Source organism: Tamandua tetradactyla, chromosome 15, assembly GCF_023851605.1.
Source record: "Tamandua tetradactyla isolate mTamTet1 chromosome 15, mTamTet1.pri, whole genome shotgun sequence".
NCBI classification, from domain to species: Eukaryota; Metazoa; Chordata; class Mammalia; order Pilosa; family Myrmecophagidae; genus Tamandua; species Tamandua tetradactyla.
The window spans coordinates 48170294-48186776 of NC_135341.1; the positions used below are offsets into that span (position 1 = coordinate 48170294).

At 39.2% G+C, this 16483-nt stretch overlaps 1 protein-coding gene and 1 pseudogene across 2 annotated transcripts in view; one reads left to right on the top strand and one right to left on the bottom strand.

Annotated features, from left to right (window-relative positions):
* The window catches only part of WDR48 (WD repeat domain 48), a 65527-nt gene extending 57802 nt beyond the window's left edge, over positions 1–7725 (bottom strand). For both annotated transcript variants that reach the window (XM_077129762.1, XM_077129763.1), the window contains exon 1: positions 7600–7725. In XM_077129762.1, coding sequence (XP_076985877.1) covers positions 7600–7647 — 48 coding nt within the window. In that variant the 5' untranslated portion in view covers positions 7648–7725. The remainder of the gene's footprint in view (positions 1–7599) is intronic.
* A 5014-nt stretch (positions 7726–12739) lies between these two features.
* LOC143657412 (dihydrofolate reductase pseudogene) lies at positions 12740–15941 on the top strand (annotated as a pseudogene).
* The last annotated feature ends 542 nt before the right edge of the window (positions 15942–16483 follow it).

Here is a 16483-nt window from a genome sequence, read left to right on the forward strand (position 1 = left end):
AAAGCCTGGCTTTCAGTAGGTATGGGTTTTGAAAGAGCCAATTAAAGGGACTCCAACAGAGGGAAAAATAATAGGGTGTCCTCAAGCAGCACTACCCAGTTAAATTACATTGTAAGTATTTGTAGCTGGCCCAGGAAGTATAGTTTGATTAATTTCTCCAGCAATTATGTGGTACTCAAAACAAAGACATCAGATGTGGGGATGATCCACTAATTTGTGGATCTGTCCAAAGATCTGTCTGTGCATTTCAAACCTGAATACACCTAGAATTATTGGCAGTGTGTCAGAGTAGAAAAAATCAGGAGAAAAACATTTCTTAGATCATCATTTTATCTGAACGTAACCGTATTAGTTTTCTATTACTGCTGTGGCAAACTATTACAAATTCAGTAGCTTAAAACAACACCCATTTAGGATGCATTGGTAGTTCAGTGGTTAGAATGCCTGGCTTTCATGTGGGAGACCCTGGTTCAATTCCTGAACCATGCACCCCACTCCCGAAACAAAACAAAACAAAACAAAACACCTATTTATTATTTCACAGTTCTGAAGGTCAGAAGTCCAGGCTGGGCTTGGGTGGGTCCTCTGCTTAGGGTCTTACAGGCTAAAAAGGTGTTGGCAGGTTGCTTTCCTTACTGGAGCCTCGGGGAAAGAAATTGCTTACAAATTTACTCAGGTTGTTGGATGAATTCAGTTTCTACAGTTGGCCTGAAGATCTGATTTCCTGGCTGGCTGTCAACCAGGGGCCCATCTTTGCTCCTAGAATCTACATGTATTCCTTCTCACACTTTCCATGTGACCTTTTCTTGCAAGAGAGGGTCGAGTCTTTCTCATGCTCAAATCTAACTTCTTCTGCTGCACCTCTGTGACTTCTTCCTCCAGCAGGAGAAAGTTCTCATTTTTTATGGAATTATGTGATTTGACTGGACCCACCAGAATAATCCAGCAAAATCTTCCCATTTTAAGGTCTGTAACCATGAGTACATCTGCAAAATCCCTTTTGTCATGTAATGCAACATATTCACAGGTGCCATGGATTAGGGCATGACTTGTGTATGTGCGTGTATGTAACATTTTGCTTACCACAGTAATTCAACAAAGGAAAACAAATATGGATATATTACAGATTAAATGCAAAATAAACACACATACATATATAAATATTTTTTTAAGGCAAAAGGGAAGACTTGAAAGATATTTCAGGCTCACAAGAGGACAACTCGGCTATTCCCTCAGGCTTTTCTCTTTTCCACCTGGATGTTGTGGTAGTTAGGTTCAGGTGTCAACTTGTCTACGTGAAGGTGCCTAGTGGCTGTGGACATGAGTCAATGAATGGCACGTGAATGGCATCTGCTGCTGATTACATCTGCAGTCAGCTAGGAGGCGTGCCTGCTACAATGAATGATGTTTGATTTAATTGGCTGGTGCTTAAATGAAAGAGCTCAAGGTAGCACATCCAAGCAGCTCAGCATACCTCACCTCAGCACTCACAGCTCAAACCAGACCTTTGGAGATACAGAAAGGAATCACCCCAGGGAAAGTTGGAATCCAGAGGCCTGGAGAGAAGGCCAGCAGAGATTACCCTGTGCCTTCCCGTGTAAGAAAGAACCTCAGTTGAAAGTTAACTGCCTTTCCTCTGAAGAACTAACAAAATAAATCCCCTTTTATTAAAAGCCAATCCATTTCTGGTGTGTTGCATTCCGGCAGCTAGCAAACTAGAACAGATGTCTAACAGATATCTCAATCACAGCATAATCAAAACTGAGCCCCTGAAAGTCTGCTCCAAACTAGGCTTCTTCTCCATCTCAGTTAAGAGCATTTCCATTTCTCTTGTTGCTCATGCCTAAAACCTTGGTGCCATCCTTTTAATTCTCTTTGCTTACATCTCACAACCTGTCAGCAAGTCCTGTTAGCAATTAACTTCAAGCCTAATCCAGAATTCAACCATTCCTTACCACCCTAATTGGAACCACCAACACATAGCATCTGAATTTTTAAATAGATTACTACCTAGTCTCCCTGCTTCTGCCCTTGTTCTCCCGCAGGCTTATCCTGTTCAAACACGTCTTATCATGACATTTCTGTGCTCAAAACCCAGCAACTGCTTCCTATCTCACTCAGAGTAAAAGCCAAATCCCTATTTTGTGAGCTGTAAGGTCCTATATGATCTGGCCTGGAGTTACCTTTCCAATTTCACCTTCTACTCCTCTTTCCCTCACTCACAGATGCCAGTTAAAAAGGCATCTTTATTGTTTCATGAACAAGCAAGGTGTATTTCCAGCCAAGAACCTTTCCATTTGATACTGTTGCTGGAATGTTCTTCCCCCAGAGGGCTGTGTGGCTATCCCATTTTCTTCAGATTCTTACTCAAAAGTCATCTTTTTAGCAAGGCTTCCCTAGTGACTTCCCCCTTCCTCTGCTGTTTATCACTTTTTAACCATTTCTTGACCATTAAAACCTAGTTCTCCAACACTATGAATAATTTCAAACATATACAAAAGTTGAAAGAATCATTATCGTCAACATCCATATATCCCTCCTTTATAGTCTAGAAGTAACATTGTATATTTGCTTCACCACTTATCTATCAATCCCTCTATTCACCCACCGATTCTGATGCCTTTCAAAGTAAGGTGCATATTATCAATAACACTTTTTCCTAAATATCTCATCATGAATATCATTATCAAAAGTTCAACATTTGCTTACGTTTTTCTTTTTTCTAGGTGAATTGCACACATCTTAAACATACCACAGATATTTCTGTCAAGCATCCCAACCCCTTACTAAGATATATAAGACATTATCATCTGCCTCACCCCAGCCCCGAAAGTTCCCTCATTTTTCTCTTCCCAGTCAATCTCCGCACCCCAATTCGAGGTAAACACTGATCTCTGTTCACCACAGATTAGTTCTGCCTTACCTAGAATGTCATATAAATGGATCATACAGTAAGTACTCTTTTGTATAAGGACTGTTATAGCTATCAGGCTAATTTAGTACATGTCAAAGAAAAATATGTCAAACACTGATAATTTCCAAATCCGAATTTTCCTCTCTAATACTGCAGACAATGGCTTTCTGTTCATATTTCTTTTTCAACTGGATTGATTTTTTAAGTATTCTAAAAGGCAGAATTGCAAATAAAAATAAGACACTGTATAGCCTGCCTTCTCCAAAACCAGGAGTTGGTAAAAAATGGCCCGTCAGCCAAATCTAGCCCAAAGTCTGTTTTCGTAAACAGTTTTAGAAATACATACACCCGCTCACTTATTATACATTATGTATTGTCTATGGCTGTTTTTCATGCTATCATGACAGAGGTGAGTGGTTAGAACAGAGACAAGATGGCCCACAAAGCCTTTTAAAATACAGGCCATCTGGACCTCTAGAGAAAAAATTTGCTAAAACATTTACCATCTGGACTTCTAGAGAAAAAGTATGCTAAAACATTTAGCCCCTGGACCGCTGGAGAAAAAGTTTGCTGAACCCCTCTAGAGAAAAAGTAGCATTAACACTGAATTTTTTATTAGCCATCCTATATAAAAAGTAACTCATCTTCGACATAAGGCTAATTTGTAAGGCTCTCTCATTGAGAAGGCAGGATTTGGCATTATTTTAATTACTTTAAAAAGCCTTGAAGATTAAAAACTATCCCCAAGTTGGGAATCAGAATCGGAAGTAAGGACTATAATGTGCTCTGAATAGGTCTGGCATGACTTGGTATTTGGCAGGAAGAGGAGTTTGGTAGTAGTAGACATTTGTTAGTTGCCTCTCCATTCCCCACTTCTGTTCCCGATATTATCTTTTGGTGAACAAATCCTAGGAGAAATTGTGCAGGTGCTACTTAAGGGACTCTATTACCCTGGGTGCTGTGGTGGGAGGACATGAGGTCTGGAATAGGTACAGCCACCATGCCATCAATAGAAGAGAGGCCTGGAGTTGGGAGAGAAAACTTGTATGCACCCCAATGGTAAAGCTGACTTAACGTCACTTCTTAGAGTAGAGAATTGCAGTGAGCCTGCCGGATCAAGCTTTGCACGAAACTAGCATTACTTATTGAATTTTCCTTTACATGAAGTAATATATGTCTTTATTACGTGGGCCTGATTGAGTTAGATTTTGGATCATTTCCCACTAAAATAACCCTTACAGAAGGTCAAGGAGTTATATTCTTGAACCATCACTAAGTATTAGAGCATAGTTGTTGTTTCTAAACCTGTGTATACTGGTTACTGTTATTCAACTTCTCTCCAACAATTCTGAACCAGGTGAGAGAAAAGGCCATGGGAGAATGAGTAATGGAACAAAGAGAACAACCAACACACTCATCATAAAACTAAGAGAACCATAAAGGACTGCCAGAGAGTAAAAAGGCTTGCTTTCATGTTACCAGGAAAGACGCTGCACCATATAGCTGAATTTGCATATTTAATTGACTGATCATATTTCTGACAGTCACTAATCTATCCTCACCCTTATATTCACTTTCAGTCCCTTTAGATTTAGATGGTAGGACAATTACTAATACTTTATATATATGTCATTATGTTTGTAGCGAACAAGCAGTATGTTTGCATGCCTCTCCCTGGTAGTCTAATTATTTAGCAATTATTATAAGTTTCAATGATTCTTTTCGGCTTACAAGTTGGCAAAGGAACTTAGGGCTACTGCTTCCAGGTCCAAGACACTGACAGCCAAGAGACAAAATACATTTATACTTCTAAGTACTCAGACTTTTTTCAAGCAGGAAAGATTGTTTATTTATAAAAAGCATATAATATGCTGTAAAAAGTTCAAAAATATAAAGGTGCATATATTTTAAAGTTAAAAAGTATCTTATATTCTGCCCTACCCATAATCACATAATCCAATACTGCCAGAGATAATCACCATTAATATTCTTCCAGGCTTTTAAAATACATTATTTCCTTTGGAGAAATGGAGCCATGCTAAATTGATGTGCTTTTTAGACTTCTGGATATCTTTCCTTTTCCTTGCACACAAATCTAGCTTATCTTGTTAACACTGCGAATTAATCCACCATATGGACATACAATAACTTGTCTGCCAATTCCCTACTGATGGACATTTAGATTTGTTCAGTTTTTCACAATGACAACATTCCTACAATAAACCCCCCTTCCCAAAAAGATGATGACGTATGGGTATATACGTATTTTTGTAGAGCAAAGTTTTAGAAAAGGAACTGATGGGAGATGGACTGTACATTTAAAATATTGATAAATAGCAAGTCACAGAACAATGTATACTATGGCTCCACTTATAATAAAACAAAGAACAGAAATCAGGTACATATATTCAGTGGTTCTCAACTAGGGGCAATTTGTACACCCCCACTTACCCCTTAAATGTTTAGAGAAATTTTGCGTTGTCACAACTGAGAACTGCTACTAGCATCTGGTAGGTCAAGGTCAAGGATGATGATTAACATCCTACAACACACAGGAGAGCCACCCACAACAAAGAATGATCAGCCCAAGATGTCAACAGCATGCAGGTTGAGAAATGCTGGTCTAGGATTATTTACCACATTGCTCACAGTAGCTTTCTTTGAAGTGTGGAGGACAATTTTCATTTACACTTTTTTGTATTATTTGTATTTTTTTCCCAATGAACACATACTAGTTTATAAAACACTTCCATAAACAAACAAAATTTATGTCTCATGTCAAGAGAAAATCAATCTCTGTGGCTTTTCTCCCTATATTGGCGACAAGTTCTGAATGCAGATAACAAAGCTCCCTAAATATTCTCTAGTGAAAACTAACCTTAATTTTTCACAGAAAATAGTCTCAAGTCATTTCATCAACCTGGTTGCTATATTGAGAAAAAAGGTGTTAAATTTTGAGCCAGAAATTCTAGTGTTGTACTCTGACCAGTAAAGAGTAGAGCTATCACCTTCCTCATTCTACATATGCTGGCTCACATTCAGCTTATTACAACGAACTGTTTCTCCACACATACTCAACTAATTCACACCTTCCTTGTGTACTTTGTGTACTTTAACAATTGTCTTTCTATTTTTTTGCATGGGCAGGTACCTGGAATGGAACCCGGGTCTCCAGCATGGCAGGCGAGAATTCTGCCACAGAGCCACGATTGCTCGCCCTACAACTATCTTTCAAGAGCTGATTATCCCCATTTCAGTCTCTAGAATAATACCATCAGCTCCTAAAGTCCTCAAAGGTATCCATTAGTGCTGCCTAAATACTTAATTATTGTGACCCACTGGGAGCCAGTTACATATAATTATTTCAGGCAGTCCAGTTAGAATTAGTTAAGTTACAATTTGAGTTACATTCCACTCAAGAGGAGACACCCTCAGCACCTGGTTTGGATTCTGATGTTACTTAAATATTATCACTAATGCATTTAAAAATCACCTAATAGGTTAAACTACTTTAGATTCTTATTAGTTCCACTCAACTCAACAAACATCTAATGAGTGCTCAGGACACTGTACTGATCAGTGAGACAAAAGCAAAACAAAATGAAACAAAGATGTGAACTGCCCCAGAGACTTTATGGCCTCCAACCTTTTCCTGAACTTATTTTACTGAAAGAACCCGTATCTTGACTATCAATTAAACACTCACTGATTGCAACCTGCAGAATGTGTTTTTATCAAGCAAGCCTGGGTGTTTTACTTATTCCTGTCCCCTCTAGAACCTCTGCACATGTTGGGGCCCAAAGTGTAAGGTCAATAAACGTTCAGTGAAATAATGAACTATGCCGTCACTACTACATAAAATATACTTGCAGGTAAATACCTGTAATAGGGCTTTTAATCTCTGTGTCGCTTAAAATAATAGAGCACAACTTTTAAATGTACACAAAACTAAAGTCATGAGAGCATAAAGCACAGAAAGGTTAGACAACTCTTAATGCTTGGATAATGAACTACAGAAATAGAAAGAAAAAAAAGATTCCAGGATACACAGTGAAAATGAAGAAATAACTAAATTCCAAAACAAGTAAAATTGTAATTTTCCCAGTAACTCCAGCACATTTCCATGCCATTTCCTCTTCAACCGGTGGAAAGCTCCCACTTGAGAGGAGGCCGGAGGGTGGTGGGGGGAGGGGGAATAGAGGTTCCCACGTGTGGACTCCTCAGAAAGCCCGCAGGGCCACCCGCGCTCCGCCACGCCCCCGCTCAGGCCCTCTCACTCCTCCGCCGCCTGCCGGCCAGGAAATGTCCAGAGGCCTCTGATCCGAGTTGGATAGGGCAAAGTGCTTCGGGGAAAGGCAGGGGGAGGGGAGACAGGTGGGCGGGGAGCAAGCCCATCTCGACTCCGCAGACCCAGGCCTACCGGACAGCGGACGACCGGTAATTGCAGGGATTGAACCCCATAACCCGAGGGTTCCAGGACTGGACTAGACGGTCCAAGCTGGTCGACCCCCGCCCCTTCCTCAAGCCGTTAGCGCCGCAGCCCCACCCCTCGCCTCCGGCCGCGCCCCGTTCCACTCGCCCGAAACCGCTACACTTATCAGCCGTGGCCCATGGTATATGCTCGCAGGAGGTGACCCCGGGACTGCCAACCACGTCTGGGAGGTCGAGGAGCTGAGCTCCCATACCTGCACTTTCCTCCGCCCTGCCGTGTTCTGCCGGTGATGGGCCGCCATCTTGCATGTTGACACTCCTACGTCACTTCCGAAAGTTGACCGGTTCAGGCGGATGTTCCGCCCCTTTCCTTTCTCCAAAGGCAGGTGGAGGGCTGAGGGCAGGGAGGTGGGGTCTTCTGTGGGTGCGGTTCTTTTCTGAAGTTGGTAGCCCTGTAGTGTATTAGATGCGTTTAAGAACGAATTCGTTGTACGAATATACGGTTGGTGGAAGGAGAATCACCTTTCTGAGCCGAGGGAGCAATTCGAATCAGGCTCTCTGTGGCCCCAAACCTTGGCTTTTGCCACTCTCTGATGCTGCTTACTCCAGAGACCCCGGCAGGTCTAGGAGAGCTCTGAAAGAATAAGACTAGATTTGCGCGGTTGGACGCTCCCCCTGCAAACTTTCCTAGGCAGTCAAGTGGACCGACCGGCTTGTCGTGAAGTATCTAAAAAACTGACCTTGAGGGAGGAGATATAGAAGCCGTTGCAAAGGAGGCGGTCTTCATCTTCAAGAGAAGCAAAATATCTATTTAAGTAAAGGAAATAAAAAACTGATACGGGAAGGCGAAGAGGACACACCCGCTAATATTGTTCCCAGAGACAACTTTCGTAATTCCAAACTGAAGGAGTTAGGGCTCACTCTGGTATCTAGTCTAAATCATCTCAAGCTGGGACATTTAGACCCTTCTGGATGAGAATTTTGCTTGAGGAGGTCTTCCTGACACTAATTATAGGAGCAGAGAGTGGTCAGGCACTTTGCTGTGAAAGTGAATCCTATAGAACTACGCAGTCCCATATGGTATCCACTAGCTACACGTGGCCATTGAGTCCTTGAAATATGACTAGTTCAAATTGAGATGTGCTGTAATTATAAAAAATAAACTGAACAAAGAGTGTAAAAAAATGTTGACATCATGTTAAAAGGGTTTTTTAATATGTTAAGTTCAAATATATTACTAAAATTAATCTTTTTACTTTTCCAATGTGACTACTACAATATTTAAAATAACATGCAGCTCACATATTTCTACTGAATAGTGTTAATATATAAATAATACTTAGGAAAGCTCTCGTCTTGACAAATGGCTTTTAAAAAATTTTTTAATCAGTAAGGAAATATGAATTAAGGAGTAGAAACTGACGGCAGAATGCTTCTTAAGCAGAACTGACAGTGATAACTTATAGGTGAATTATCTGGACTGCATTTTATTACAGACTCATTCATTCATTTATTTATATTCAACAAAGTTTTTAAAATTATTTTTTTAAAGCACTTATTAAATGCTAGGCATAACATTAGATACTGAAGATACAGGAACTTAGGGTTCAGCCTCGGAGCATAGAGAGCAAAAAGGGAGGAGTGTGCAGAGGCCACAACCAGTAGGGTCTTTCAGACTGATGGAAAGCTATTGGAGGGATTTAAGCAGGGGAGGAACATGATCTGCAGTTTTTAGAAAAATGTGTTGAGCAGCCAAGATGTGCAAGGCATTTTGTTCTACACAATATGCTGGTACATGGCAGAAATGGATTGTAATTTTGATGTTGCCTGCTCAGTGATAACCCTGACAAATATTGAATTTGTGAAATCTAGTTTTATAAAGGGGATTTATGAATTTACAAATTTACAGGTCTAAGGCCTTAAAAATGTCCAGACTGAGGTGTCCAGATAAGGATACCTTGATGCCAAAGAGAGTCCTTGTTCATCCTTGTTCCCAGTTCCTTTGCTTCTAGCTTCTGATTCCAATGGCTTCCTCTCTAAGCATCTGTGGATCTTCACTTAGCTTCTCCAGGGCAAAATGGTGGGTTCTCACTTAGCATCTTTTGGGAAGGCTCATGGTGATATCTGCTGGACTGTGCATCTTCAAACATCCATGTCTATGTGTCCATTCTCTCTGTCACACTCCAAGCATCTCTAAATGTCTGCATCTAAGCTCCTCTAAAATGTTTGTTCTTCAAAAGGACTCCAGTATACTAATCAAGACCCACTTTGAATGGGTGGACCCACATTTCCATCTTATCAGAAGGTTGCACCCACAATTGGGTGTGTCACATATCCATGGAAACAGCCTAATTAAGAGTTTCCACCCTAAACAATAGGTCTGCTTCCATAAGATTGGTCTAGGATAAAGAACTTGGCTTTTTAGGGTACATAGCTTCAAACCAGCATAGAACACAAAGGATGTGCTCAGTGTTAGAAATCTATGGCAAATTAGTGAATAACATAGTATCCTGTGGAGTTCATGACTTCCTCTATCATTTGTACAACCAAGATTTTCTTTGTTTTATAAAATAATATTCCTTTTGAACAGATAATTACCCCCTTGTCATGGTCAGGTTCATGTGTCAACTTGGCCAGGTGGTGGTGCCCGATTGTCTGTTTGGGCAAGTTCTGGCCTGTCTGTTGCTATGGGAATGTTTCACAGACTTAAATCATGATTAGGTAGACTACATCCACAGCTGATTGCATTTGTAATCAGTTAGGGGAGTGCCTTCTGCAATGTGTGATGTTTAATCTAATCACTGGAAGGCTTTTAGGGAGGATTCAGAAGAGACACATTTTGACTACTAAAAATAGGCCCCCAGCTCAGCTGAACTGCAAGTAAAACCTGAGGTTGCTGATTTTTGCCTTGGCACAGAGGGGGTCTGTGATAATGGAAAAAAAAAGTTTTTTTGATCAGATAGCACAAAATACTTGAAAGGGTTTGGGCCCTGAAGAAAAGGAGGGGGCACATAGGACCTGGAGATACATAGAGCAATGTACCAACTTAGGCTCTTGATTGGCAAATCCAAGGAATGGGGGTCCTGCTCTGAAAAGGATTTCTTTTTCTTTTCTTTTTTTGTGGCTGTGTTTCTATGGCTTGACTGCTCTTTGGATACAGCTGCAGGGCTTCTCAGGCTCCAACTGCTAAAGGCATGGGCAGAACTAAGCTTGTTTAAGAGTTTGTCTGTAGGCTGTGCCTTCTCCAGGAGAGAGGTGGGGCGTAGCTCAGGTGGAATCCCTCCCTCAAGGAATTCAGACCCCAGGGTCTGGAAAATTGAAGTGATTAAAGCAAGCCTACAACTTCTCCTCTGTCTCAACCATGCCCCAGCAGGGAGAATCTGCTGAAGTTAAAGGTACCATGTCACCTTATGCTGGTGGGACCCGCAGGCAGACAAGAACCACATACCAGGCAGGATTGGAAAAACACAGAGTCCAGAGGCTTCATAGAAAGTCTTTCAACCTGCTGGGTCTCACCCTCAGGGAAAACTGACACAGGTGACTCATGAAAGGAGGCCAGTTTGGTCTGAGGAAATCTGACTGGATCTATAATACCTAAGTAGACCTTCCTAAGGAGAAAAAAAAAGGCATCATACAGCAGAACAAGAAACAAGAAAACAAGAACTGAAAAACTCTGATCTGTTAAACAAAACCTAAGCTAGAGGTCTAGAATAATCTGAACTGAATGTCAAAGAACAGATAGACAACAAAGTCATCCAGCAGGAAAATCCTAGGTAAAAAAAAGTGAAAACAATCTCCAGAATAAACTAATTAAGGAAATTAAATGCCTAGACACCAGCAAAAAATAAAAGATTATACTAAGAAAATTGAAGATATGGCCCAGTCAAAAGAACAAACCAACAATTCAAATAAGATGCAGGAGTTGAAGAAATTGATTCAGAATGTTCAAACAGACATAGAAAACCTCACCAAAAATGAAATCAATGAATTGAGGGAGAATATAAAGAAGGCAAGGAATGAACAAAGAGAAGAAATGGTAAGTCTAAAAAAACAAATCACAGAACTTATGGGAGTGAAAGGCACAGTAGAAGAGATGAAAAAAAAACAATGGAAACCTACAATGTTAGATTTCAAGAGGCAGAAGATAAGAGTAGTGAAGTGGGGGGTGTGACATCTGAAATCTGATAAGCAAAAGAAAATATAGGGGAAAAAATGGAAAAATATGAGCAGAGACTCAGGGAATTGAATGACAACATGAAGCGCATGAGTATACATGTTGTGGGTGTCCCAGAAGGAGAAGAGGAGGGAAAAGGAGGAGAAAAACTAATGGAGAAAATTATCACTAAAAAATTTCCAACTCTTGTGAAAGACTTAAAATCACAGATCCAAGAATTACAGCATACCACAAACAGAATAGATCCAAATAGACATACTCCAAGACACTTAGTAATCAGAATGTCAGACGTCAAAGAGAAAGAGAATCTTGAAAGCAGCAAGAGAAAAGAGCCATCACATACAAGGGAAGCCCAATAAGACTATGTGCAGATTTCTCAGCAGAAGCCATGGAGGTGAGAAGACAGTGGTATGATATATTTAAGATACTAAAAGAGAAAAACTGCCTACCAAGAGTTCTATATCCAGCAAAACTGTCCTTCAAAAATGAGGGAGAACTTAAAACATTTTCAGACAAAAAAATTCGCTGAGAGAATTTGTGACCAAGAGACTAGCTCTGCAAGAAATATTTAAAAGAGCACTAGAGACAGATAGGAAGACAGGAGAAAGAGGTGTGAAGAGCATAGAAATGAAGACTATCATTAAAGGTGAAAAGAAGAGAAATTAGATATGATATATAAAATCCAAAAGGCAAAATGTTAGAAGAAAGTACTGCCCATAAAGTAATAACACTAAATGTTAATGAATTAAACTCCCCCAATCAAAAGACAAAGACTGGCAGAATGGATTAGAAAATGGGACCCATCTATATGCTGTCTACAGGAGATACGTCTTAGACCCAAGGATAAACATAGGTTGAAAGTGAAAGGTTGGGAAAAGATATTTCATGAAAACAACAATCAGAAAAGACCAAGAGCAGCTATACTAATATCCAACGAATTAGACTTCAAATGTGAAACAAAAGAGACAAAGAAGGACACTATATATTAATAAAAGGAACAATTCAACAAAAAACTTAACAAGGGCAGGCCACAGTGGCTCAGCGGCAAGAATGCTTGACTGCCATGCCAGAGGACCCCAGTTCAATTCCCAGTGCCTGCCCATGTAAAAAAAAAAAGCTTAACAATCATAAATATTTATGCACTGTTCTAGTTTGCTAGCTGCTGAAATGCAAAATACCAGAAAAAGAATGGCTTTTAAAAAGGGGAATTTAGAGTCAGGCGAGCGCGCTCGGCGGTATCTGCTGCGGCTGTCGTCATGGTTCGTCCGCTGAACTGCATCGTCGCTGTGTCCCAGAACATGGGCATCGGCAAGAATGGAGACCTGCCCTGGCCTCCACTCAGGAATGAGTTCAAGTATTTCCAGAGAATGACCACAACCTCCTCAGTAGAAGGTAAACAGAATTTGGTGATTATGGGTAGAAAGACCTGGTTCTCCATCCCTGAGAAGAATCGGCCTTTAAAGGACAGAATTAACTTAGTTCTCAGTAGAGAACTCAAGGAACCCCCTCAAGGAGCACATTTTCTTTCCAAAAGTTTGGATGATGCCTTAAAACTTATTGAGCAACCAGAATTAGCAAATAAAGTAGACATGGTTTGGATAGTGGGAGGCAGTTCTGTTTATCAAGAAGCCATGAATCAGCCAGGCCATCTTAGACTGTTTGTGACAAGGATCATGCAGGAATTTGAAAGTGACACATTTTTTCCAGAAATTGATGTAGAGAAATATAAACTTCTTCCAGAATACCCAGGTATTCTTTCTGATGTCCAGGAGGAAAAAGGCATTAAGTACAAATTTGAAGTTTATGAAAAGAATGATTAATGTGAAGATGTTTCCTGGGTTAATTCAATTTGTTTCCTCCCCCCCCCCCAAAAAAAATCAGGTATTTTTACATTAGAAAAAAAGATTTTTGTTAACTTTAAATCTATAGATGATTGTTTCTAAGCAGGGTGATTTTAGCATTTGTGAAATATTTCTTGCTACAACTGTTTTAATGCCCATCCCTCCAGGGTCAGGGTTAGGTCCCCAGCCCCTTCCTTGGGTAGCATATCTGTGAAGACAGCCCAAAGCTGGAGAGTCCCTGGTACCATGAGTGGAAACCAGGACCCAAAGAGATAGGAGCTAGCCAGATTAGTCTAAAGGGCAGGAAGGGGTTATAAACAGAAGAACTACAACTCGTATTTTAAAACAAAATTGAATCAAAATAGCGACTGTAAATTGTTCTGGTTCTATCATTCTTCTGTAAAAAAAATTATGTCCACCCAAATAGGAAATTAGTGAATTGAGAGCTCCACTATATTCAGTAGGGAAGGTAGAGATAAGTAGGAGACTAATTTTTTAAGGGTTAAAAGAGGAGAAAAGAGAGGCTGCTAGGGTAGTTCAGTGGTATAATTCTCGCCTGCCATGCAGGGAACCTGTGCTCAATTCTCAGCCCATGCCCTTTCCCCCCCAAAAATTCAACAGATGGTGCTGCAATAACAGGATAGTCACATGGAAAAAGAATGAATGTGACCCCCACCATACATCATACAAAAAAAAGAAAGAAAGAATTTGAGACCTTTAAAAATTCTGTCTCATCATGAGTGAGGTTAAAAGAGTTGTTACATGATAGAAATGAATAGGCTGTTCTTTACAGAAAGCTCAATCAAATAATCAGCATAACAGGTAAAACTAAACTCGAAGATGTAGTAAATGGAGAATGGATATTGCTAGAAACCAAAGTTAATTAGAATACAAGCTTCACAACATTAAAAAATGAAACAATATTTTTTACACATCATGTTAGCAAAGGTTTAGAATATTATGATATCCAAGGAAATAACATTTTCAGCATTATAAATTGGCACAGCCATTTTAGGAGTGTATATTAGCAATATTGATTACAATTCCAAAATGTTCATATCCTTGGAACTCAGAGCTTACATTTCTATAAATTAATCCTGAACCAAAAAAAAGGACCAAGAGTATTTGTTAAAGACTTCTTTTTTTAAATAACAGTTTGGAAACAGCCAAATGTTGATCAGTAAAGAAATATATAACCAGTATATCTGTAGAATATAATATTCTACGGGATTTAAAAGGATTGAGGTACTAAAATGGCAGAACGTCAAGGATTGCTAAGTGAAAGAAGCAAATTATATATAATAACCAAAATTTTTAATAAATATTAATATGTATATGAGAAGTGTGACACACTATTGACAATATCAGAAATAGGAGTATTATTTTTCTCATCAGGTATTTCTATCCTGATTAGATTTTGTAAAACTTTATCATTTTTATTTTCATGAAAAAACTGTTGAAGAAAGAAATTGAGCCCCTTCTCTTCAGCAGTAAAATTAGGATACGTAACATCCAGAGTATAAATGAAATTCCTTAAATCTTACAAAAAGGGTAATAAAATAAAAAAAGGTCAGGCAAAGAAATCAACCCTATATATTATTTATGAAAACATGACTGCAGTAAAAAGTATAAAGCCACACATGGTTTGTTTGAGAACTTTTATTTAAAAAAATAAAAAGCAGGAGGACCAATTAAGAAGTTCAGGTGAAGGATGATGGTAACTTGGACCAAAGGGAGGGATTGGATTAGTATGGAATTTTATGAGTCAAGATATGTTTTTAAAGTGGGGGTAGCAGGATTTTCTGGTGCAGTTTGATTTTGGTTTTGAGCTACCCTTAAGGCAAGAAAGAAAAAGAGAAGGAATAAAAGTAAAAGAAACTGAAAACAGTAGAACCATGCCTTCAAAATTATAAGAAGAAAAATTTTTCAACTAAGAAATCTATAATCAGCCAGATGTGATAATCAAGGGCAAGGGTAAAATACAGACATTTTTAACCAAGCAAAGATATTTCCTTCATGCACCCTTTCTTGGAAAGCACTAAAGGAAATACTCCAACAAAATGCAAGAGTAAAGTAAAACAAGAAACTGTGTGACATGGGATCCAGGAAATGGGAGAAACAAATAGTATTCCAGTTGGCTCAGAAAACAAAATATAAAAACGAAACAATGGAACCGACATTCGAGAATAAACTTGAAATATGTCATTGGTAACAGAGACCAGCAGGAATTAGAAATAGGGTAAGATAATGGGTAATTGGAGCTGAAGGGATACAGACTGTGCAACAGGACTAGATACAAAAACTCAAAAATGGACAGCACAACAATACCTAATTGTAAAGTAATCATGTTAAAACACTGAATGAAGCTGCATCTGAGCTATAGGTTTTTTTTTTGTTGTTTGTCTGTTTGTTTGTTTGTGTCTTTTTTTTTACTATTATTATTTTTATTTTTTTCTCTATATTAACATTCTTTATCTTTTTCTGTTTTGCTAGTTCTTTTCCAAAATCGATGCAAATGTACTAAGAAATGATGATCATGCATCTATGTGATGATGTTAAGAATTACTGATTGCATATGTAGAATGGAATGAATTCTAAATGTTGTGTTAATTTCTTTTTTTTCTTTAATTAATAAAAAAAAAAGAAAAAAAAATGAAAAAAAAAAAAAAGGGGAATTTAATAAGTTGCTAGTTTACAGTTCTAAGGCTGAGAAAATGTCCCAATTAAAACAAGTCTATTGAAATGTCCATCCAGGATCCATCCAGGGAAAGATAACTTGGTCAAGAAGGCCAATGAGGTTCAGGGTTTCTCTCACAAGTGAGAAGGCACATGGAGAACACAGTCAGAGTTTCTCAGCTGAAAGGGCACATGGCGAGCATGGCATCATCTGCTAGCTTTCTCTCCTGGCTTCTGTTTCATGAACCTCCACAGGAGGTGTTTTCCTACTTCATCTCCAAAATTCTCTGGTGGACTCTGCTTCTTGTGGCTATGTCATTCTGCTCTGCTCTCTTTGAATCTCTTTCATTCTCCAAAATGTTTCCTCTTTTATAGGACTCCAGAAACTAATCAAGACCCACCCAAATGGTTGGTGACATGTCGTCACCTAATCCAGGTTAACAACCA